The sequence below is a fragment of the Oryzias melastigma genome, linkage group LG12, assembly GCF_002922805.2.
Source record: "Oryzias melastigma strain HK-1 linkage group LG12, ASM292280v2, whole genome shotgun sequence".
Taxonomy (NCBI): Eukaryota; Metazoa; Chordata; class Actinopteri; order Beloniformes; family Adrianichthyidae; genus Oryzias; species Oryzias melastigma.
This window is the reverse complement of record NC_050523.1, coordinates 340,561-363,736: the sequence shown is the minus strand read 5'-3', so window position 1 is coordinate 363,736 and position 23,176 is coordinate 340,561. Positions and strand designations below refer to the sequence as shown.

At 48.1% G+C, this 23,176-nt stretch overlaps 3 protein-coding genes across 5 annotated transcripts in view; 2 read left to right on the top strand and 1 right to left on the bottom strand.

Annotated features, from left to right (window-relative positions):
• xpo7 (exportin 7) overlaps positions 1 to 19,216 on the top strand; it is a 23,216-nt gene extending 4,000 nt beyond the window's left edge. For all 3 annotated transcript variants that reach the window (XM_024298921.2, XM_024298920.2, XM_024298922.2), the window contains exons 2-28: positions 3,170 to 3,316; positions 3,575 to 3,668; positions 5,156 to 5,322; positions 5,402 to 5,467; positions 5,584 to 5,688; positions 6,575 to 6,740; positions 7,084 to 7,157; positions 7,231 to 7,350; positions 7,422 to 7,568; positions 7,643 to 7,815; positions 8,604 to 8,797; positions 8,864 to 8,969; positions 9,457 to 9,592; positions 10,632 to 10,705; positions 10,859 to 10,939; positions 11,038 to 11,101; positions 12,014 to 12,122; positions 13,724 to 13,830; positions 13,929 to 14,017; positions 14,110 to 14,217; positions 14,289 to 14,371; positions 14,440 to 14,654; positions 15,564 to 15,702; positions 15,767 to 15,924; positions 16,006 to 16,104; positions 17,444 to 17,571; positions 17,861 to 19,216. In XM_024298921.2, coding sequence (XP_024154689.1) covers positions 3,170 to 3,316; positions 3,575 to 3,668; positions 5,156 to 5,322; positions 5,402 to 5,467; positions 5,584 to 5,688; positions 6,575 to 6,740; positions 7,084 to 7,157; positions 7,231 to 7,350; positions 7,422 to 7,568; positions 7,643 to 7,815; positions 8,604 to 8,797; positions 8,864 to 8,969; positions 9,457 to 9,592; positions 10,632 to 10,705; positions 10,859 to 10,939; positions 11,038 to 11,101; positions 12,014 to 12,122; positions 13,724 to 13,830; positions 13,929 to 14,017; positions 14,110 to 14,217; positions 14,289 to 14,371; positions 14,440 to 14,654; positions 15,564 to 15,702; positions 15,767 to 15,924; positions 16,006 to 16,104; positions 17,444 to 17,571; positions 17,861 to 17,954 — 3,243 coding nt within the window. In that variant the 3' untranslated portion in view covers positions 17,955 to 19,216. The remainder of the gene's footprint in view (positions 1 to 3,169; positions 3,317 to 3,574; positions 3,669 to 5,155; positions 5,323 to 5,401; positions 5,468 to 5,583; positions 5,689 to 6,574; positions 6,741 to 7,083; positions 7,158 to 7,230; positions 7,351 to 7,421; positions 7,569 to 7,642; positions 7,816 to 8,603; positions 8,798 to 8,863; positions 8,970 to 9,456; positions 9,593 to 10,631; positions 10,706 to 10,858; positions 10,940 to 11,037; positions 11,102 to 12,013; positions 12,123 to 13,723; positions 13,831 to 13,928; positions 14,018 to 14,109; positions 14,218 to 14,288; positions 14,372 to 14,439; positions 14,655 to 15,563; positions 15,703 to 15,766; positions 15,925 to 16,005; positions 16,105 to 17,443; positions 17,572 to 17,860) is intronic.
• Positions 19,217 to 19,585: 369 nt separating this feature from the next.
• On the bottom strand, positions 19,586 to 21,129 carry pbdc1 (polysaccharide biosynthesis domain containing 1). Its single transcript, XM_024298923.2, has 6 exons — positions 21,011 to 21,129; positions 20,546 to 20,611; positions 20,413 to 20,472; positions 20,136 to 20,276; positions 19,941 to 20,052; positions 19,586 to 19,874 (listed from the first exon to the last, which is right to left on the bottom strand). Exons 1-6 carry the CDS (start codon positions 21,038 to 21,040, stop codon positions 19,783 to 19,785), a joined length of 501 nt encoding a protein of 166 aa, XP_024154691.1. The 5' UTR covers positions 21,041 to 21,129; the 3' UTR covers positions 19,586 to 19,782.
• An 892-nt stretch (positions 21,130 to 22,021) lies between these two features.
• dmtn (dematin actin binding protein) overlaps positions 22,022 to 23,176 on the top strand; it is a gene marked incomplete in the record, with an annotated part of 8,394 nt that continues 7,239 nt past the window's right edge. The window contains 1 exon segment of the mRNA XM_024298919.2: positions 22,022 to 22,733.

Below are 23,176 nucleotides of genomic sequence, written 5' to 3'. Positions count from 1 at the left end.
CGATCTAAGGTGGTTGTAATTTTGGCCTCTTGTGTGATCGAGTTTGACCCCCCAGCTGTAAGTGAGAAGAGACTGATGCTGTGGGGGGGTCGGACTGCTCTCCTGTCATGACTGAATGTTTTCAGTCGGGCGGCGAATGTTGACGCGGTTAATGGAACAAAGTTAATGTGTTTATTAATGACCTCGGGCATTAATAAAACTGTCTAAAATAAACGTAAACTAGTTTTTGATTCTGTGATTGAGATTTTATTCAGTTAAAGACAGAAATGTGGCATTTATTTGTAGTTTTTGGACAAAAGCGATCTTTTATTTTAATAAATAAGGTGGAGAACGAACGTCAATCTGACGGCTGTGATGCAGCATCCGCTATGGGGGGGGGGGTCTATCTGTTATTAGAAATCCAAAGAGGGAACCAATCACTATTTCATTTTGGGGGGGGCATGAATTTACCACAATAACGAGCACCGACGTCTAAAATCTCCGTGGTTCACCGTGAAAGTCCCGCCCACCGACGCCGTGGACAGACACGCCCCCACCTGTGTAGATTCCAGCTGCGTCGACCTGTAATCCAGGTGGATCAAACTTCTCCTGAAAGAGTGTTATAGGATTTTTCACAAACATAATGAAGGAACCTTATGAGGAAAAAGCTGGAAAAGCATAATTCCAGGACAGGCTCCAGATAGACAGCAGTGAGAAACTCTCATGCAGCAGTTGTGTCGCTGCAGGCGGTTCTGTGGGTCTGAAGAAACTTGACATGCAGAGGGTGACCCCCCCTCATGTCTGCATCTGCCGCGGGTTCCTGCTGTTCTGCAGGTTGAGCAGGCTCTGGCGGTTCTGTGGGTTCTGCAGGTGTTCGTGGGGCTGGAGCAGGTTTGGCTGCCGGTGATGTCATGGATGGGTCGGGATGCAGCAGAACATCTGAAGGTCACGTCTGAGACTGGATTATGTTTGTTTAATGTCAGATTCAGATTTCAATGAACCTTCAGTAAACCACGGTGGTTCTTCACGGCGCTCAGATCATCTTGGTTCAGCCTTTGTTTATGGTGGACGGAGTGGGCGGAGCCAGCTGCAGATCTCCTCTTGCTGTGGTCATCCTCCTGAAGGAGCAGCAGGTTTCAGGAGCGTGGCCTGCTCCTCCGTTCCTCCTGCTGAGCCTCCTCTGGACTGTGACTCAGCCTCCAGGTCGTACGAGTCCTGAATTGGTAGTGAAGTCCTGAGGCCACGTGCACAAAATTCAGAAGAAAAGCTGAAGCAGAAACGACTGCATGAGCAGTGTTCTGATCCCTGAAGGAGCAGGAGAGGTCCTCGGCTCTACATCCCATAATAATAACCAGGAGTTCAACTGTTCTGATCAATAGTGAAACTGAAGAAGAAAATCTGGTTTCTGGATGATGAAACTTTGGGAGCTGATCTCTACTCTGTGAATCTATTTGATCCAGATCTATGATTTTCATTCTCAAACTCAGATGTAATGATTGATTTAAGCAGCACTAAGGGGAACTTTGACTCGTTCACATCCATTTAAGACTTTTGGACAGTTTATTAGGGATGTGAATCTTACAGCGACTCACGATTCGATTCTCGATTCAGAAATGTGACACAAAGGCATTCTTTGATACTGAAATGGCATTTATTTATGATATTATTTCAACAGTTCAACGGCAGTGAAAGACTTTTCAAACTTATGTAATTACAAAAAATTCAGTCAGGAAAATTTGGGTCTGAAAAAAGTATTTGAGAGCATCTCAAATGACAGAATAGGAAAATAAAAAACACAATTATCATCTTATTAAGAAAACAAATATAAGTTCAAATAAGTTAAAACAAATATAGAAAGGTAGTGCACATTCAAATTTGGAGACTACTAAAATAAACAGCACTCACTTTGGTAACTAAAAAAAAACCTGAGTGATTCTCAAATCTGTAAATAAATAAAGATTGCAGTACTCATTTAACAGTGTATTCAAAACAACCTGTTCTTCTAAAACTTCTGAAGAAAATAGTTCAGCACTTACTCATCATTGATGACAAAAAAGAAATGACCAGACAGGGTAATGTAAACTGAGACTGAAAAATTAAAAATTTCCCTTCATTTTCCACAACACTGGAGGGACGAAGGTCTTTGGAGATGAAACAGGCTATGGATTTAGTTATCCGTTTTGCCCGTTCAGAGTTTGGTGGAAGTTTGGTAAAATGGAGGAGTGTGCGCTGGTCAGGAGCTTGAATCGGTCGCTGCTCCGCTTCTTTAAGCTCCGGGTGATGGCGCGTGACATGAGAGCAAGCGTTGGACGTGTTCCCGAAATATTTTATTTTCCTTTTGCAGATTTTGCACACTGCATATGACATATCAGGCTCCTTACCCCGGGATTTGTAGAAGCCGAAGTGTGCCCAAACATTTGCCTTCATCGATGAAGGGACAGGATGAATTTCCGGTCATTTGGAGCCGGTCGTCAGTGATTGGTCCGAGTCGGTCTGATTCCGCGTTTCAATGGCAACCACTTTCACCAATCAGGTGTGAGCTTGTTGGGAAGCCACACCCCTTCTACTGAAAGCAGCTCTGGAGAACCTGTCAATCAAACGTTGGAGGTGCAGGCTCCACCTACTTTTACTGAGCCATCTGATTGGTCAGTTTATAACTTGTGATAAAAAAATATTAAAATAAAGAAGATTATCAAGAAGATGTTAAAATGATCCAGAATGTTTATTCTGACCAATAGAATGACTGATAACAGTTTGTTTCTCTATAGAAGTCTGTCTGATTTTGTGGGTACTTCCTGTTTGGAACACCATGGGGGCGGGGCAGTCAGTCCGGTTCTCTATATACAGTCAAATGTTCTTGCTTTAATTCCTGGGGTGTTTCAGGCTTGGCGCCCCGCTGCAGCAGCGTCAATTTATGAGGAAGTTTATCAGCTGAATCAAAGGTGGGCGGGGCCTGATCTAGGGCCGCAGATGTCCGGCGTGCAGCAGGGTTCTTATCTGCAGCGTGCAGTCATAGCTGCTCTCCTCGCCCTCAGGTGTGCCGTCCGGTCCCCTGCTGGCGTCTGCTGAGCTGCTCGCCGTCGAACGTTTTTGTGGCTCGCTGAAGCAGGAGCACGAGTCAGAAGCTCCACATGATCGCTGCTCCTCCTCCTGCTGGCTGCTGATAAGCTCCTCTCCTGTGTTTATCTAGGGCCTTGCCCAGCTGGAGATCCTGTGTAAGCAGCTGTACGAGACCACCGACACCGCCGTCCGACACCAGGCCGAGAAAGCCCTGGTGGAGTTCACCAACAGCCCCGACTGTCTGAGCAAATGTCAGCTGCTGCTGGAGAGAGGCAGCGTGAGTATGGAGAGCGTCGACTTCCTCCGGCCACATGTGGGCGGGTCTACTGCCCGAGTCAGAAACTCAGCCTTATCTGATGCTAAAACATCTTAGAGGAAAATTTCAGACAGTTTCAGAGCAGATTAACAATGATGTTCACCTGGTTGAATAATTTCAGGTTCTCTCTGTCTCCCGGTTTTTATTAAAAAATGTTTTTATTGGTTCACCTGAACACCGATCACCTGAGAAGTTCGTTATTCTCCTGTCTCCTCTCAGTCTTCATACTCCCAGCTGCTCGCCGCTACCTGTTTATCTAAGCTGGTGTCCCGGACCAGCAACCCCCTCCCTCTGGAGCAGCGCATCGACATTCGTGAGTCTCTGCTTCTGCTGGGATTAGCACCTGTATGTGCACCTGTCTATGCACCTGCCCATACACCTGTTCATGCACCTGTATGTGGACCTATCCATACACCCATCTGTGCACCCGTCCATACACCTGTTCATGCACCTGTCTATGCACCTGTCCATACACCCGTCCATTTACCTGTCTATGCACCTGTCCATGCACCCGTCCATTTACCTGTCTATACACCCGTCCATACACCTGTCCATACACCCGTCCATTTACCTGTCCATGCACCTGTCCATGCACCTGTCTATGCACCTGTCCATACACCTGTTCATGCACCTGTCCATACACCTGTCCATACACCCGTCCATTTACCTGTCTATGCACCTGTCCATGCACCTATCCATACACCCGTCCATGCACCTGTCCATACACCTGTCCATACACCCGTCCATTTACCTGTCCATGCACCTGTCTATGCACCCGTCCATACACCTGTCCATACACCCGTCCATACACCTGTCCATACACCCGTCCATACACCCGTCCATTTACCTGTCTATGCACCTGTCCATACACCTGTTCATGCACCTGTCCATGCACCCGTCCATACACCTGTCCATACACCCGTCCTTACACCCGTCTGTGCACCTGTCTATGCACCTGTCTATGCACCTGTCTATGCACCTGTCCATACACCCGTCCTTACACCCGTCCATACACCCGTCCATACACCCGTCTGTGCACCTGTCTATGCACCTGTCTATGCACCTGTCCATGCACCTGTCTATGCACCTGTTCATGCACCTGTCCAAGAATCTGTCCTCTCTGTGTTCAGACAGCGGTCCAAACACCTGTTAATAAACGTATCACCACACCTGTCCTCACATGAACAGGTGTGGTAAAATGCTGGTGCTGCACCTTTCAGATAAACTTCTAAACAGATTAAAGCTGTGGATCATTTCTTATCTGACCTGATTCACAGATCAAACTACAATTGTTCTGTGTTTTTCTTTATATTTGATGATTGAACAATAATATGGTACATATTTAATTTGCATTATTTATACCTTTTATTTAGAGAACCAACGACACTGATCAGACTCAAAGATTTAGAAACAAAATAATTTCTAATTACTGTAAACAACTCAAAGGCTTTTCTGTCAACTTCCTGGTTAACTTCAGCAGGAAGCAAAACATAAACATCACCGGATCATTTAAAAAACAAACCTGAAAAAATGTTCTCCATTATCCTCAAAGTTAAGCTGACCCAGATGATCCAGTAGATCCATGACCAGAAGATCAGAAATGAAGACTTGCAGCACCTCCATACAAATAGAACAACTAGAACTAGTCCTTTCCTCTGAACTGAATCAGTTTTCTCATGTTTTACAAACAGACTTTTTCATCTTCAGAGGAAAACCCAAAAAGCTCCTCAAACTTTAGCTGAGCAGATGTCTGATTATGTTGCAGCCGTACTTCAAGCCGCTCGTTTCTGTGTCCCACAGGGAACTATGTGCTCAACTATCTGGCCACGCGGCCAAAGCTGGCGGCATTTGTGACGCAGGCGCTGATCCAGTTATACGCCCGGATCACCAAGCTCGGCTGGTTCGACTGTCAGAAGGATGAGTACGTCTTCAGGAACGTCATCGCCGACGTCACGCGCTTCCTCCAGGTGAGAGCCACTGATCTGAAGAGCTAACGACACCTGGACGAGTCGCAGGTATGTGATAACACGGCGTCTGTGTCCACAGGACAGCGTGGAGCACTGCATCATCGGCGTCACCATTCTGTCCCAGCTCACAAATGAGATCAACCAGGTAGGTCGTCTCAGCGGACCCTGACCTGCTCGGTGCTGCCTTCACGGGCCACGGGAATTTACAAGGCTTGTTTTTGAAGGCCCCCACCTCCCTGTAACAGCATCTGTCCTCCACAGGCCGACACGACGCACCCGCTGACCAAACATAGGAAGATAGCGTCGTCCTTCAGAGACTCCTCCCTCTTTGACATCTTCACGCTGTCATGTAACCTCCTCAAACAGGTGTGTTCACCCTCTGCCAGATACTGAGAAGCACTGGAAGAAGAGTTCGCTTTGGTCTGTCCCAACACCCCTATTTTAAAATGGAACGATCCTGATTGAATCAAATAATCCAGAAGTTAATGAGATAATGAAGGCGGTGGTTCCTTCATGGTTTCACTTTAGAAAACTCTGCAGCATCTTTTAAAGAAAGTTAAGGATCTAAAAAAGAAAACTATCGAGAAGCACCGGTTATATTCCAGGAACGCATGCACAGATTATAATCCAGAAACATCAATTTAGATTATAATCCAGAAACACAAATACAGATTATAATCCATAAACACAAATACAGATTATAACCCAGAAACGCTAGCAGAGATTATAATCCAGAAACACAAATCCAGATTATAATCCAGAAACATCAATTTAGATTATAGTCCAGAAACACAAGTCCATATTATGATCTAGAAACACGACTATAGATTATGATCTAGAAACACAAATACACATTATAATCCAGAAACACTAGCCGAGATTATAACCCTGAAACACAAATACAAATTATAATCCTGAAACACAAATACAGATTATAATCTAGAAACACAATTATAGATTATGATCTAGAAACACAAATACAGATTATAATCCAGAAACACAAATACAGATTATAATCCATAAACACAAATCCAGATTATAACCCAGAAACACAAATACAGATTATAATCTAGAAACGTCAACAGAGATTATAATACAGAAACGGTAACTCGGATTAGGATTCATAAACACCAACATTCAGCACATTTTGTTGGTGTTGGGGAACACCAAACCTCGCTTTGCTCATGGTGGACTGGTTAGCGCCATGCGTTGAAGCTCCGCCCCCATCAGCATGTCCTCTGTCTATTTCCAGGCGTCGGGGAAGAACCTGAACCTGAACGACGAGTCGCAGCACGGCCTGCTGATGCAGCTCCTCAAACTCAGCTACAATTGCCTCAACTTCGACTTCATAGGAACTTCCACAGACGAGTCGTCAGACGACCTCTGCACCGTACAGATCCCCACGTCATGGAGATCAGGTGAGCGAGGCGGGTTCTGGATCCAGTGAGAGGCACGGCGGTGTGGAGATTCTCTGAGGCCCCGCCCACTGTCCAAATACGAGTTTCATTGGTTGATAATCCTGAATCGTCATTCGAGTGTGTGCGTCTGTTTGTGGTCCTGTAATTGGCTCACCTGTTCAGGTGCAGCTGGAATGGACCAGTGTGGTTCCGGAGGATTTACCAGGTGTAAATGATAGATGGGAAGGTTTAGATTGAAGCTGAATTCTGAGGTTTTCAGGTTGCTAAATCGGTCAGTGAAGGCATCAGTGTACTTCAAAGTCAGCTCAGACATTTGAGTTTCTTTTTTCTCTTTTCTCTGCAGCGTTTCTCGATTCCTCCACACTGCAGCTGTTTTTCAATTTGTATCATTCCATCCCGCCGTCCCTTTCCCCGTTGGTAAGTGAATGCACTACAGCATCAAACCCCCGGGGGGCCGTGGTTCCTGTCTGACTGCCGTGTACCTGTGCAGGTGTTGTCGTGTTTAGTCCAAATCGCCTCTGTCCGGAGGTCCCTCTTCAACAACGCTGAGCGAGCAAAGTTCCTGTCTCACCTGGTGGACGGCGTGAAGAGGATTCTGGCCAACCCTCAGGTACTAAGCTCACCTGCAAACCAGACCCCGCCCCTGTCTGCTTTTGTGTGAGAGCTGCGTTTGTGCTGCAGTGTCTGCCCGATCCAAACAACTACCACGAGTTCTGCCGGCTGCTGGCCCGGCTGAAGAGCAACTACCAGCTGGGGGAGCTGGTCAAAGTGGAGAACTACCCGGAGGTGATCCGCCTCATCGCCAACTTCACCGTCACCAGCCTGCAGGTGAGCCCGTCCGTCCTCTGGAGGAGAAGCTGGTTCCAGGTGTCGGTCCGACAGGGTTTCTTCCTGTCTTCCAGCACTGGGAGTTCGCCCCCAACAGCGTCCACTACCTGCTGAGCCTCTGGCAGCGCCTGGCAGCGTCGGTCCCTTACGTCAAAGCCACCGAGCCCCACCTGCTGGAGACCTACACCCCCGAGGTCACCAAGGCGTATATCACATCACGCCTCGAGTCGGTCCACGTCATCCTCAGGTCAGTCCTGCCAACGTCCAGCTTGGGGGGGCCGTCCTGCCCGAAAAGATGTGGTTTGTCCAGAAATATGGAGGTGGATTCCTCACAGGTGCAAGAACACCTCCTCATATCAGAAATAGGCTCCCTATCAGCAATCACCTCCTCATAAAATTAGACATGTCTTTATATCGGCAATCCCCTCATCAGAGGTCTTGTCTTTGCGTCAGCATTGTGTCAGTAATCACCTCATGGTGTCAGCAATCACCTCCTCATTAAATGAGTCATGTCTTCGTATCAGCAATGAACCCCTTGTTTCAATAAACCCCTCCTCATATCAGAAGTCCTGTCATAGTATCAGCATTCACCTCTCCGTATCAGCAATCACATCCTTGAATAAGTAATCATCTTGTGTCAGTAATAATCTCCACTTACCAGTAATCACCTACTTGTATCCACAATCACCTTCAAAAATCAGCAATCACCTCATTTCATTACTCACCTCCTTGTATCAGCAATCACCGCCTCCTATCAACAATCACCTTGCTTGATGAGTAATCACCTCTTTTTATCCTTTTATCAGCAATCACCTCCTCATATCAGTAATCATCTTGTATCAGTAGTTGCCTCCACTTACCGTGTACTACTTACATCTACAATCACCTCTTAAAATCAGCAATCACCTCCTGGTATCAGCAATCACCTCCTGGTATCAGCAATCCCCTCCTGGTATCAGCAATCACCTCCCTGCTCCTTCCTCTTCCAGCTGCTGGGTTTCAGGCAGTGATTGTGATCAAACTCTTTCTCCACAGAGACGGGTTAGAAGATCCTCTGGACGACGCCGGTCTGGTGCAGCAGCAGCTGGACCAGCTGTCCACCATCGGCCGCTGCGAGTACGAGAAGACGTGCGCGCTGCTGGTGCAGCTGTTCGACCAGGCGGCGCAGACCTACCAGGAGCTGCTGCAGTCCACCAACTCCAGCGCCGTGGACGTCACGGTGCAGGAGGGTACGCTGTCCCCTCCCCTGCATCCTCACGGTCATGCAGGAGCTTCAGTGCTGCTCTGCTCTGCAGGTCGGTTAACATGGCTGGTGTACATCATCGGGGCGGTGATCGGAGGACGAGTGTCCTTCGCCAGTACAGACGAGCAGGACGCCATGGACGGAGAGCTGGTGTGTCGGTAAGGAACTGCTCTGATGTCCACCACGACCCCTGAGACCCACCGATACAGACTGACCGTATGCTCGTCTGACTGCTCGTCTTACTCACCGGCTGACTGACTCTCTGCTCCTCTGTCTGCTCGTCCGTCTGCTCGTCCGTCTGCTCGTCCGTCTGCTCGTCCGTCTGCTCGTCTGTCTGCTCAACTGTCTGCTCATTTGTCTGATTGACCGTCTGCTCGTCCGTCTGCCTGTCCGTCTGCTCATCCATCGGCTCGTCCGTCTGCTCGTCTGTCTGCTCGTCTGTCTGCTCGTCTGTCTGCTCGTCCGTCTGCTCGTCCGTCTGCTCGTCTGTCTGCTCGTCTGTCTGCTCGTCTGACCGACCGTCCGTCTGCTCATCTGTCTGCTCAACTGTCTGCTCATTTGTCTGATTGACCGTCTGCTCGTCTGACTGCTCGTCCGTCTGCACATCCATCGGCTCATCCGTCTGCACATCCGTCTGCCCCTCAGGGTGCTCCAGCTGATGAACCTGACGGACTCTCGGCTCGCTCAGGCTGGGAACGAGAGGCTGGAACTGGCCATGCTCAGCTTCTTTGAGCAGTTCAGGAAAATCTACATCGGAGATCAGGTTCAGAAATCATCCAAGGTGAGCTCCGCCCTACCACCTGGCTCCGCCCTTATCAGCAGACCACACCCCCACCAGTTTGCTCCTTCACAGACGTTTTCTCGCTCCACATTACATAAACAGACGTTGTTCACAAACTTCATTCAAAAAGTAGATTTTTTTTCCAGAGAAACCAAGACTTGAAGAGTCAGATCAGATCTGCAGAACTCCAGTGAGATTCTGATCAGTGAGATTCTGATGGCAAAAGGAAGGAACATTCCTGACATGAAGTGTTGATATGAAATCTTCGTCTTAACTTCTGTACCATCAAAGAAATGCAAAAACTATTGTGATTTTTCTGAGATGGTACTTACTTCACAAATAGCAGGTCAAATAGTTTTTTTAAACATATTCTGGCAGTAACTCCAAAGAGTGTTTCCGGGTACGAGCAGACGTGTGCCTCCAGCTCTCCTCAACTCTTCGGCTTTTAAAGTAGCTACTGCAACAAGGAGAGTTGAACTTGAAATTTGATTACATCAATGATAATAATGGTCCTTTATAACCTGAATCTATTACTGTGGAGTATGAATATTCCATATTAAGTCCTGAACCGGATATTGATAGAGAGAGAATGGTATGGCTGTGTCGGGGGGGGTTATATAAGTTCACTTCCTTCCACTCCCTTTCAAGCGATGTACTTGTGATTCAGTGTGATGTGTTTTTTCATGTATTATTCCTGATTGCTTGAAATAAACCATTTCATTCATTCATTCATTCATTCATAACAATATTGCACAAAGAAAATAGTGTAAATAGTCTTGTGACGATGTTTGACTGGAACAGAAAGTTCTGCATTAGTGGTATTTCATTCCTACAGCAATAAGATACATCAGAACAAAATACCATCAACATTTTTAAGAACGTCAACAATGAAGATGGTTTCTTAAAGCTTATTCATCTGTTGTCACATTATGAGTCGGGATGAGTAACTGTATGCAGATCTTCTGCTGAACTTCAGGAACATGGAAACAGGAAGTGGAGATGCTTTTATTTTGAAGTGTTTCCTGTCTCTGTCTTTCAGCTCTACCGGCGGTTATCAGAAGTTCTGGGTTTGAACGACGAGACGATGGTACTCAGTGTCTTTATAGGGAAAATGTGAGTAATCAGATTACTTTTGTCTCTACCTAACAACATGGGCGGAGTCAGACAGTTCCTGTCTTTGGTCTCCATGGTAACGCATCAGAAACACGGTCCCTCATTTGAACGTGATGATGATGGCGTGACCTCCGTCTCTCTCCGTGTCTGCAGCATCACAAACTTGAAGTACTGGGGTCAGTGTGAGCCCATCACCTCCAAGACGCTGCAGCTGCTGAACGACCTCTCCCTGGGATATCCTTCTGAGGCGTCTGTCTGCAGACGCCGTCTGTCTGCACGTCTGTTACTCTGTGTGCTACTGCTACTGTGTTCTCCTTGACCCCTGCCTGCACGTACAGCAGCGTGAGGAAGCTGGTGAAGCTCAGCGCCGTCCAGTTCATGCTCAACAACCACACAGTGAGTGTCTCCTGCACGCAGACGGGAGCCCGGAAGGGACAAAACACACAGGAAATGGAGATGACCTGGATTTATGTTTAAAAAAGTCACGTTTCATTCTTTAAAATAACTAAATATGTACATTTAAATAATTAAACCAAAGTTAGATTTGCTCTTAAGTTTCAGCTGGTTTGTTTAGTTTCATAAAGGAAAGTCAAACATGAAGAAAACCATCAGTGAAGTCCAGAGTTTCATGGAAAAAGGTTCATGTTCTGGGTCTAAACCAGGAGCAGGCAACCCTGGTCCTCGAGTGCCACCGTCTGCGTTCAGACTGCTGGACCGTCTGCGTTCAGACTGGTGCACCGTCTGCGTTCAGACTGCTGGACCGTCTACGTTCAGACTGCTGGACCGTCTGCGTTCAGACTGCTGGACCGTCTGCGTTCAGACTGCTGGAGCGTCTGCGTTCAGACTGTGTCTGCGTTCAGACTGTGTCTGCGTTCAGACTGGTGCACCGTCTGCGTTCAGACTGTGTCTGCGTTCAGACTGCTGGACCGTCTGCGTTCAGACTGTGTCTGTGTTCAGACTGGTGCACCGTCTGCGTTCAGACTGGTGCACCGTCTGCGTTCAGACTGGTGCACCGTCTGCGTTCAGACTGCTGGACCGTCTGCGTTCAGACTGTGTCTGTGTTCAGACTGGTGCACCGTCTGCGTTCAGACTGGTGCACCGTCTGCGTTCAGACTGGTGCACCGTCTGCGTTCAGACTGCTGGACCGTCTGCGTTCAGACTGCTGGACCGTCTGCGTTCAGACTGGTGCACCGTCTGCGTTCAGACTGCTGGAGCGTCTGCGTTCAGACTGCTGGAGCGTCTGCGTTCAGACTGGTGCACCGTCTGCGCTCTGCTTCCTGCTCTGACTCTGCTGTGTCTCTGCTGCAGAGCGAACACTTCTCCTTCCTCGGGGTCAACAATCAGTCCAACCTGAGCGACATGAGGTGCCGGACCACCTTCTACACGGCTCTGGGGCGCCTCCTCATGGTGGACCTGGGTATGTACAGACATGAAATCAGGAATCAGGGTCGGGAACTGGAATGTTTACATGTTCGGGAGTTCAGGGAAGTTTTTGTTTGGATTTGGACTTAAAAACTGTTCTTTTGTTGTATCATTTCTTTCACCACGACCTCACCTGTGTGAATCTTCAAATCTTTATGAACACACTGGGCCTAAAATCTCACAAATCAAAATCTGAGCTCAACATTTGATTGTTTTTACAGAAAAAGTTAGACGTTTTTGTTTTTTTTTACTTAAAAAGAAAATTTAAAAAATAGTTGAAACCTTTCAGAATAAAATACAGCTATCGTCTCAAGTGTTTCTGTTCCTAAAAATATTTCAAATTAAGACAGAGACTCTTCTGGTCCTAAAAACTGTTTATCAGCTGAACCCACATGACCTCTCTCAGCTGTTTACGCTCAACAAGAGCTGTCTGCTATTAGAAATACGACGAGGAAACTTATTATTTTATTTTGGGATGGAGACCAACATGAATTTTCTACAACAACGAACACGGAGTTGTCCAAAAATGGGAGAAACTCTACAGGTCATCCTGAAAGTCCCGCCCCCTCCTGTTATGAGAGGCGAACAGTTCAGGGTGGACAGACACGCCCCCACCTGTGAGCAGATTCCAGCTTAGCAGCTGGATCAAACTTCTACCTAAAAACCTCCTTTAATAGTTTTAATAGAAAAACTTATGAGAGAAAAAAACGACATTAAAAAGAAAATAAATAACAGAATTCCAGGAAAAAAGTCAGACAGCAGAGCTCTTAGGAAAGAAATTCTCATTTTTGAGCCTCCTGGAGGCTGAATCCACATAAGAAAGATCTCATCATGGAGCTGTGAGGTCTGGGATGCTCCTCTATCAACAGAAATGTATGTGTCCCAAAGGAGTCTGTGACTTTAGCCTGAATTATTTTAGTATTTTCATTCAGAAACATGTTTAGTTTGTTCTTCTTGTTTTTATAAAATTACAGCTAAAACTTTCATTCGATGTTGTAAAAAGACTTAATTAAATGTTTGTGGAGTTTCCACAGCAAAATGAATACAATTTTTCCAGACGGAATTTTCTGTTTTTGCTTGTTTTTATGTCTAGTGTGTGAATGTAACATGGAAACATGACTAAATAAAGTTAGTGTTATATAAGTGTACAATAAGTCTTTCAAATTCAAAATGCAGAAAATTCAAATGTAGAAAAAAATGAGTTTTTGGCTCCAACTGGTAAGAAATAAACATTGTAAATGTATAATTTTGCGTGTGATTTCATATTATGATCATTTGTAGACAATAAGTGGAAAATTCTGTAACAAAAATAATAATAATAATCGTGATTAATGAGTTAATGTTTTAATCAATCAAGTCCCTTATTTATAGGTTGTCAGTTTGATTTTTGATTCAGGATCAATTCTTTGAATCTAGAGAATTTGACATGAAGTTTTGATCAGAATGATCTTGAGTTTGTTTGATTCTGGAGGCTTTTATTCTGACAGGATTGAGGATGTGCATTGATCTGATGTTTCTGCTTCATCTTTAGATTTGAAAGCTGTGAAGCTGAACTTCTGTTTTGTGGATTTGAAGGTTTTATTCTTGTCCTGACAGGAGAGGACGAGGATCAGTTTGAACAGTTCATGCTTCCCCTCACCGCTGCGTTTGAAGCCGTCGCTCAGATGCTGAGCACCAACACGTTCAACGAGCAGGAAGCCAAGGTGACACACAAACACGCACACGGATGTGCACACGCATGCACACGTGGCACGTGCACAACATGACAGTAGACGTGTGTCTGACGCCCCTCCCCCTCCAGAGGACACTGGTGGGTTTGGTGCGAGACCTGCGAGGAATCGCCTTCGCCTTCAACGCTAAGACCAGCTTCATGATGCTCTTCGACTGGATGTATCCTTGTCAGCGTCTGCGCAGTCTGCAGCGTCTGCAGCTGCATCTCGTTCCCTTTGCCGTCTGCTGGATTTTCCTCAGCATCTCTGCAGGTATCCGGCCTACATGCCCATCCTGCAGCGAGCCATCGAGCTCTGGTACCACGACCCGGCCTGCACCACTCCTGTCCTCAAGCTCATGGCCGAGCTGGTGCACAACAGGTGAAGCTCCGCCCCCGGACGCTCCGTCATGCTCGTTTGAGCAGCTTTCTGAAGTCTCTCTGCTCCTGCAGATCCCAGAGGCTCCAGTTTGACGTTTCCTCGCCAAACGGCATCCTGCTCTTCAGAGAAACCAGCAAGATGATCACTACCTATGGTACCACCAACCCGGCGGAACCACCCACAGGACGGAAGGGGCGGTTCTGACAGACTCTGTGTTTTCAGGGAACCGTATCCTGACGTTGGGGGAGGTCCCGAAGGACCAGGTGTACGGCGTGAAGCTGAAGGGCGTGAGCGTGTGCTTCACCATGCTGAAGGCCGTGCTCAGCGGGAACTACGTCAACTTCGGGGTGTTCCGCCTGTACGGCGATGACGCTCTGGACAACGCCCTGCAGACCTTCATCAAGCTGCTGCTGTCCATCCCTCACAGCGACCTGCTGGTACGTTCACCTGGAGGGAGCTCGGACGACCTCCGCTCTCTGGAACTGTCAGTCACCTTCAGAGCCTCCCCTCACTGTGACCTCTGCATCAGCTGCTGCTGGGCGGAGCTTCAGCCGTTGGGGTCTCCACCTCATGAGGGCGTGCACGTACTCGGCTGTGCATGAGAAATCAGTGAGGTTAGCGGTAGCCGGTTGTTCTGAGTTTTGTTTGTTTCCATAAAAGAGAACAGAGGCTTCCAGCTCTCAATCGACTCATGTGAGGCCACGCCCCCTACTGCGCTGATGGATTGTCAGGTGTTTTCACCTGTAGGAACAGAGGTTTGAATGTTTGATACCAGAACCGGCCGCCGTGTCTGAAAGCTTCTCGTGAGTCTGGAACCGGTCTGGTTCTGGTCCTAAATAGGACTGCCCCGATGAATCGAGTGTTAAAATTCGAGATTCCTTTATTAATCCCACGGGGGGGGGCAGTCGACTAGTCGTTACTTTATATGGAGTCAGAGTAGTAAAGTATGACGGCATTCTGCATCTTTTTGGACTGTTGTGGAATTTATTAAGGTTTTTTAGTCATTTCTGGAGTTTAGCTAATATTTCAGCTACATGCTAGCCGTGATGGCTAACTGAGGCTTTTTTCAGTTTTTATGCTGATTCGGCATTTAGCTAATATTTTAGCTGACTATCAGTTTCAGCATCTTCAGCTGCTTAATTCAGCTAACAGCATTCACACTAATCACAGGTAATGCTATATATCTAGTTTTTAGTTTTTAAAGCTAATGATGGTTGAGATGAGTTCTTTACATCCAGTTTACCCGATTAGTCGACTGATCTGAAAAATAATCAGATTATAATCGGTCGACTAGTAAATCCTCGTTTGTGGCAGCTCTAGTTCTGAAGCGGTTCTGCTTCCTGCAGGACTATCCCAAGCTGAGCCAGTCCTTCTACTCGCTGCTGGAGGTGCTGACTCAGGACCACATGAACTTCATCGCCAGCCTGGAGCCGCACGTGGTCATGTACATCCTGTCGTCCATCTCTGAGGGCCTGACGGCGCTGGGTAAGCCCCGCCCCCGCGGCGCCCGCTGCTGGTTTCTGCTGCTGCTTCATGGCTGTGTTTGCAGACACCATGGTGTGCACCGGCTGCTGCTCCAGTCTGGACCACATCGTCACCTACCTGTTCAAGCAGCTGTCGCGCTCCACCAAGAAGAGGCCCGCCGCCATGGCGACGGACGACCGCTTCCTCCACATCATGCAGCAGCACCCGGAGATGATCCAGCAGGTCAGCTGAGCCCGAGTCCCGCCCTCTTTCTGCCCGCCCACCCCTACCCGCCGTGGTGTTCAGGCTGTGCTTCTCCTGCAGATGCTGTCCACGGTCCTCAACATCATCATCTTTGAGGACTGCAGGAACCAGTGGTCCATGTCGAGACCTCTGCTCGGCCTCATCCTCCTGAACGAGAAGGTGAGCTGAAACCTGCCCCTCCCCCAAACTCTCAGAGCTGCGTGGGCTAACATCTGCCAGCGCAAACGTCTGCCTGAGTTAACGTCTGTGTGCGCTAATATCTGCATAAGCTAACGTCTGTGTACAACAGCATCTGCCAGCGCTAACATCTGTGTATGCTAGCATGTGTGTGAGCTAACATCTGCATGAGCTAATGTCTTTGTATGCTATCTAGATTAGCTAAAGTCTGGCTACGCTAATGTTCGCCTACGTCTCTGTCTGCTAAAGTCTCCCTGTGCTAACGGCTACGTGCACTAACATCTGTGTACTGTAACGTCTGCCAGCGCTAACCTCTACATATGCTAACATCTGTGTAAACTGACATCCACCTGTGGTAACGTCTGCATACCCTAACATCTGCTAACGCTAATGTCATTGTACTGTAAGGTCTCTGTATTGATGTCTATGTGTACCAACATCTGCATAAGCTAATATCTGTCTAAACCAACATCTGCCAGTACTGACGTCTGTGTATGCTAATGTGTGTGAGCTAACATATGCAGCTAATCTCTGTGTGATCTAATGTCTGCGTATGCTCACGTCTGCATTAGCTAAGGTTTACCTGTGCTGACATTTGCTAGCGCTAACGTCTCTGTATGCTAACGTCTCTGTATGCTAACGTCTTTTATCGCTAACGTCTCTGTATGCTAACGTCTTTCAACGCTAACTTCTCTGTATGTTAACGTATGTCAGCGCTAACGTCTCCGAATGCTAACGTCTTTCAACGCTAACGTCTCCGTATGCTAACGTCTTTCAACGCTAACGTGTCTGTATGCTAACGTCTTTCAACGCTAACGTCTCTGTATGCTAACGTCTTTCAACGCTAACGTCTTTCAACGCTAACGTCTCTGTATGCTAACGTCTTTCAACGCTAACGTCTCTGTATGCTAACGTCTTTCAATGCTAACGTCTCTGTATGCTAACGTCTTTCAACGCTAACGTCTCTGTATGCTAACGTATGTCAGCGCTAACGTCTCTGTATGCTAAGGTATGTAAGCGCTAACGTCTCTGTATGCTAACGTCTTTCAACGCCTACGTCTCCATATGCTAACGTCCTTCAACGCTAACGTCTCCGTATGCTAACGTCTTTCAACGCTAACATCTCTGTATGCTAACGGCTTTCAACGCTAACGTGTCCGTATGCTAACGTCTTTCAACGCTAACGTCTCTGTATGCTAACGTCTTTCAACGCTAACGTCTCCGTTTGCTAACGTCTTTCAGCACTAACGTCTCCGTTTGCTAACGTCTTTCAACGCTAACGTCTCCGTATGCTAACGCCTGCGTGCTTCCGTGTCTGCAGTATTTCGCTGACCTGAGGAACAGCATCGTGAACAGCCAGCCTCCGGAGAAGCAGCAGGCCATGCACTTATGTTTCGAGAACCTGATGGAGGGGATAGAGAGGAACCTGCTGACCAAGAACCGGGACAGGTGGGTCGTTATGAAGGTCTCGGGGTCTCTGATTGTGATTGAGGAGATCATTGATTTCAGATCATTTAATGTTACTTTTTTAATCCAATTCATCTTTTACTCCAAACATTATGATGTAATCATCTGATGATCTGCGTCAGAAGAAAACCTGCTGTCGCATCATTTCCTGCAGCTTCAGTTACACAAGTCAGCAGAGGACAGATGAATGAACATTTAATGACTTGAAGACGTTTGTGTAGAAATCGTAGTGAAAATCCGTTGCTGACCTGACCTGTGTCTGCGTGTCCAGGTTCACCCAGAACCTGTCGGTGTTCCGGCGGGAGGTGAACGACAGCATGAAGAACTCCACGTACGGCGTCAACAGCAACGACATGATGAGCTGACATTCCTCACAGCAGACTCTCACCTGGCTGCTGGCCCCGCCCCCGTCCCCCGCCCCGTTCCTCCCCCGTCTCTGCATTCGCCTCCCTCTCCCCTCCCCGGGCCCGGACGCCTGGGGATCCTCCCCCGCCCCCTGACGTGCCGCCGGTTCGACTCCCCGCCCCCTTTTTGATAGAAGCATATATAAATATATACAGATGTATTCTAAAGCCAGTCTGCGCCTGATTGGCTCCTTCACAGAGGGGGGAGGGAGGTGGGGGCGGGGGGGTTGCATGTCTGAGCACTCGGTCACTGAAGGGAGAGTGTTGACACGGGAAGAGCGCCGGTAACCGTAGTAACCCGCTTCTGCCTGCCTTGTATAGAAACACAAACCAAGTGTACATTTTTTGGTAACATTTTGAACAATGTTTATAAATCCACTTTGAACCTGGGGGGCAGAACCGCGTGATTGAGCTTTTTACAGTAGTGAGTTAGTGCAACGTGTCTGTGTGGGGGGCAGGTGAGGGCGGGGCCAGCAGAGGGGGAGGGGGTTCTCCTGAGGGTTCTGCTGCTTTTCCTCACCAGAACTTCTGAAGTTCTGTCCGTTTAGGATGGGAAGATGGCGAGCAGGAGCATCAGAACACGTCCGGCGCCGCCTTCCTGACACTAGTGGGGCGGTTCATCACAGACTAACTTCACGGAGCAGAGAGGAGCTGAGGAGACGAAGACTTTCCAGAACCGCTCCACCAGACCCGCTCCTCCTTCAGAACCGATCCACCTCCAGAACCGCTCCAGGAACTGTTCTGCCAAATTCCCCCCAGAAAAGCAGCAGAACCCCTCGTGCACGCGCCTCAAGCGCAGGCCTGCCGCTGCATTACGTGTGATGTAGCTCCGCCCCCTCCCTGGCTCCGGCGGGCCTGCTGTTGTTTACACTCTGGGCTCGGTTCTGGGACGGCCCCCTTCAGGTCCTGCGAGTCCTTCTGGTGTGTGTGTGACAGTGAACTCCAGGGGGAGCTCCGACCGCCACGGTTTGTGTGTCTGTGTTGGTGTGTGTGCGGCTGCGTGGAGGCGGGCCTGGGGGAGCCCGCCGTGGCCGGGCGGCGTCCGCCGGCGACAGACTCGCCGTGTTTCCGCGCTCACGTTGTTCCCGTTTGTGTCCCTGACGTGAATGTGTCGGCTCCTCGGAGCGGGTCGCTGTTCGAGTCGCTGTTCGAGTCCTCTGGATGTCTGCTACTATAGTGTCAGCATTGTGACTGCAAATAAACCTCATTGATTTTTTGCTCCGCCCACTCGTCATTCATCTCAAACGTCACTTTGTCAAACGGTTTGTCCTCACAGCTCCATCAGCAGCCAAAGGTCGTGTGGAGGCGTGGTCCTGATGCGGCCTTTGACCTCTGAAGGCCAAAACGCGTCTGACCGGTGAACCCGTCGCCGCGTAAACAGGAACTTCCTGTCGGAATGCGGCGCTGATCCAAACCCGCTAAAACGCGAGCAGATGACGACGGGTGGAACCATTGGATCTTAAAGAACCACGTCTGGAAACCATGACGATCTGATGTTTCTGCTCCACTTCCTGTTCGAGGTGGACTGAAGTTCTTGTAGATCCAGACCCGGTTCTGTCCCGTCTTCAGCAGGAAGTTCACGAGTCACAAACTCAGACGACAGATTCAGATTTTATTTTCTTTGTTTCAAAAAAGCAAAAACAGGCACGGCGCTTTCACGTGAGGAGAAAGTTTGTGATGTCACTTCCTGTCTGAAGGTCTGAGGCTGCAACAATGAAGAAACGAGGATGTTGTGTGAACGCCGAATCGTAGACGTCCACCAGAACCGCTGGAGGTCCGACCCGGTCCGTCAGCTGGGCGGGCCTTTGGACCTGAAGACCGCGTCGTTGCAGCCTTCTCTGTTGCGGGCGATCTCGATGGCGAAGAACTGCACCCTGGTGGCTGCGAGCAGAGAGGCGGTGTGTCAGTTTGTGGGCGGAGCCTGCCTGCTTTAGCAGCTGGACTCACAGAAGATGCTGTTCTCCTCGCTGTAGCCCTTCTGGCTGTCCAGGCGCAGCAGCGTGCCGTAGTTGAAGTCCTCCACCAGGCCCTCGAACTGGTTGCAGAACGGACGCCACCTCTGCAACAAACCATCGTTTGTCACGAACCCCACTGCATTATGGGTAAGGATGCACCGTCACACGGCGGCGCTCAGACACTCACCTCCTTGGCTTGGTCAGACTTCAGGTCGTCCTCCTTCAGCTGTTTGACGTCCAGATCTTTGAAGCTCTCCCTGAAGCTGGAGTAGATTCGGTCGTCCAGCTTAGTGAGCTTCAGGAACTTCGGGTCCACGGACGAGATGAGCTGCAGGGAGGGCAGACACAGGTCACGCGCAGGTCACGCCCCCTGCTCCACAGAATGCATCCAGGTGCACTGAAAGCAGCTGACCCCGCGGGGGGGCGGGGCCTCAGCTCAGGTGAACAACAATCAGGTACGTTACATTGAAGTAGACCTCCGCGTGGTTGTAGGCCTTCATCGCCCACATCGCCTCCAGTCGAGGCTGAAACCACAAAAAGAGCCGGTCACGCGCGGATCCGGAGCGCACACAAAGCTGCTCGCTCACGTGCACGTACGTCGTTTCCATACGCTTCTGCAGGCAGAGACAGCGCGTGCGCAGCAGCGGAGGCTCCCTCCACCCCCTGTGGACACAACAGGTTACAGTTACCGTGTCAGTGAACGCATCACGGCGGCTGCAGTAACCATGAAGGAAAACCAAGAGTTCTAATGTCTGAAACCCGCAGCATGATGCTCCCACCGCCAACCCAGACAAGGAGCCGGAGGTGATCAGGATGTCTACCAACTAAACTGAGGAGAGTTCGATCCACGGAACCGGACCGGCTTGAGGCGTTACCGACTCACGTCAATGTTTACCTGCGCGTCCGTCCAGCACGTGCTGGGCTAGCTAACTACCGTTCGCTAACACGCGGCGGCTTTGTTTGAAGTTGTGTGAGTGTCGGACTGGTTCTACATTCGGTACCGAAGCGGTTCGGATAAAGAACTCTGTCCGCAGAGAACGGACTCCGTGTCTGAAGCTTTACCAGAGCCGCCAGTCCGTCCTGCGACGCCATGGCTGCAGATCAAAGATCGTTTGTTACGACAGAGGAATCCGTCCAGAACTTGTGAAACTCTAGAACCAAAAATTATTTCTAAAGTAAAGTTTCCATAAAAACTTCAGTTATTCAAGAATTTGAGTCAGAAATATAAGAGTTTTACTGTAATTTTAGATTAAATATCCTTTGTTTAAGGTGAGTTTTAAGTTTGATGGTGAAACAACATGACAGAGTGAGACATCTGTAACATCATTTAGCTTTGACAACTGACGACGTAACATCCGGTGAAAACCAAAGTTATCCAGCTAAGGCAGCGCCACCCAGAGGACACACGGGGAAAAGCAGAACTATAAGAGAAATTCAATTATTTAAATGGACAAAAATATGATTTAAAAAATGTATTTAACATCAATAAATGTAGGTTCATAAAGAGCTTTTTATATATTTTTGATTCAATACATTTTCATACGTTTTAAGGATTTTGTTTATGTATTTTGAAATCATATTTTTGGTGTTTTGCTTTTTACAAATTTTAATAAATAACATCAAATAAAGTTTCTTGGTCCCTTAAAAATCGTTTTTTTAAGTTCAGAGTTCAGAAAACTTATTTTAAAGTTTTTTAAGTCAAAAATAGAACATGTTTTTTTTTCTTAAACTTTATTGTAAACACAGTTCAATACATAAATATGAATATACATTATACATTATTACAAAGATAATACAAACTCAAATACATTGCAGAGGTATGAATAAATAAATACAAGTATATCAAGATCTGTTCGTTAGAAATAGCCTCGTGTGCGTGTGGCTCAAATTCTTGAAAATCATACGTTTTTATTAAAACTTGACTTTAGAAATAATTTAGGTTTATGAGTTTAAATAAGAAATCCCATTTCAAAATATTTTACAGCTTTTTAAAAACATACTTTAAGGTAAAGTCTGAACTCCAAAAATAAAAACAAATTTGGGATTTTAAGAAATAAACGTCAATGAATGTAAAATATAAAGAGGATAAATCATATATTTATTACAAACTTTAAGGTCGTTTTTATGTTGGTGGAATTAAACGTGTTCCCAAAGAAGAGCAGAGAAATCTCCGAATAAAAGAGCGACTGTCTGAGTTCACAGGAGAATCTTCAGAAATGAGTTTTTACAGAATCCAATCTGATCAGGAAGTCTTCAATCCGATTAGAAAACAAGATCCGTTTCCAGCAGAAAACCAGCTGATAGTGGCTGATGACGTCATGCAGGAACTAATTAGAAACATTTACCCGCCAGAGCACACATTCAGAGTTTCAAAAGTTTAGAATAATCGTGACTTTGATTTAGAATTCTGTTCTGTTTTGTATTTTTATAGTTTTGTATGTTTTCACCACATCGGCGCATGCGCAGTCCTGTTAGCGGCGGGATTTGTTCCGCGGAAACAACCGTCCGTGAACCGCGGAGCTCCCGGTTTGTCTCCGCCTGACAGGGTCACGTGACTGAGGCTTCTCCGCCGCGCGCGTGCCTGGAGGACGCAGACAGACGTCGCGCTGCGTCATCTTGGCGCCCCCACCCCCTCTGGCCCCCTCCCCGCATCATTGTGGACGGCGGAGCAACAGGAACACCTCCTCCTCCTCGTCCTCCTCCTCCTCGTCCTCCCGCTGAGGGTCACAGCCTTCTCCTCCTCCCGCTCCGCTCCTGGATGTCTGCTCCCCCGCGCGCCTGTGAGGTAGGACCGTGCCCCCTCCCGCATGCGAGCATCACGCGCCTTCACCGCCGCAGACCCCCCCGTCCGTCTGAACACAAACAGCTGATCTGCGGGCTGTCGCGTGCTGTCGGGCTCGTGCGGGCCTTCGACCAGATGAAGGTCTGCTCTTCTTCATCATCACGCCTTTCCGCGTGCACGCGCGTCCTTGAGCGGTAGAATCTGACTGATGAAGAGCATCTGCGCACGCGGGGCGGCCGCGCGGCTCCCGAATAATCTGCCCTTTAATCTGATGACGCTTCCGGTGGATTTCCACAGAACATCAGTGAACGTCCCGGTTCCGATGGTCCGGAAGAGGTTCGACCCGCTAATCCCTCAGTTCATAGGAGTGAGGGGAGAATCCCGAGGAGTCCAGATGAGGAGGTTCTGATCCTGCTGGATTACCTCCGTTTAAACCTTCACTTTGT

Bases quoted from the DNA above. Each gene is read 5' to 3' on its own strand.
- pbdc1 (XM_024298923.2), bottom strand. From the start codon at position 21,040: ATGGCGTCGCAGGACGGACTGGCGGCTCTG. The intron at 20,612-21,010 runs GTAAAGCTTCAG...TTGTGTCCACAG, and splicing joins AGGACGGACTGGCGGCTCTG to GGGGTGGAGGGAGCCTCCGC. The intron at 19,875-19,940 runs GTGAGTCCAGCT...CTCTGCTCGCAG, and splicing joins CGAGGAGAACAGCATCTTCT to CCACCAGGGTGCAGTTCTTC.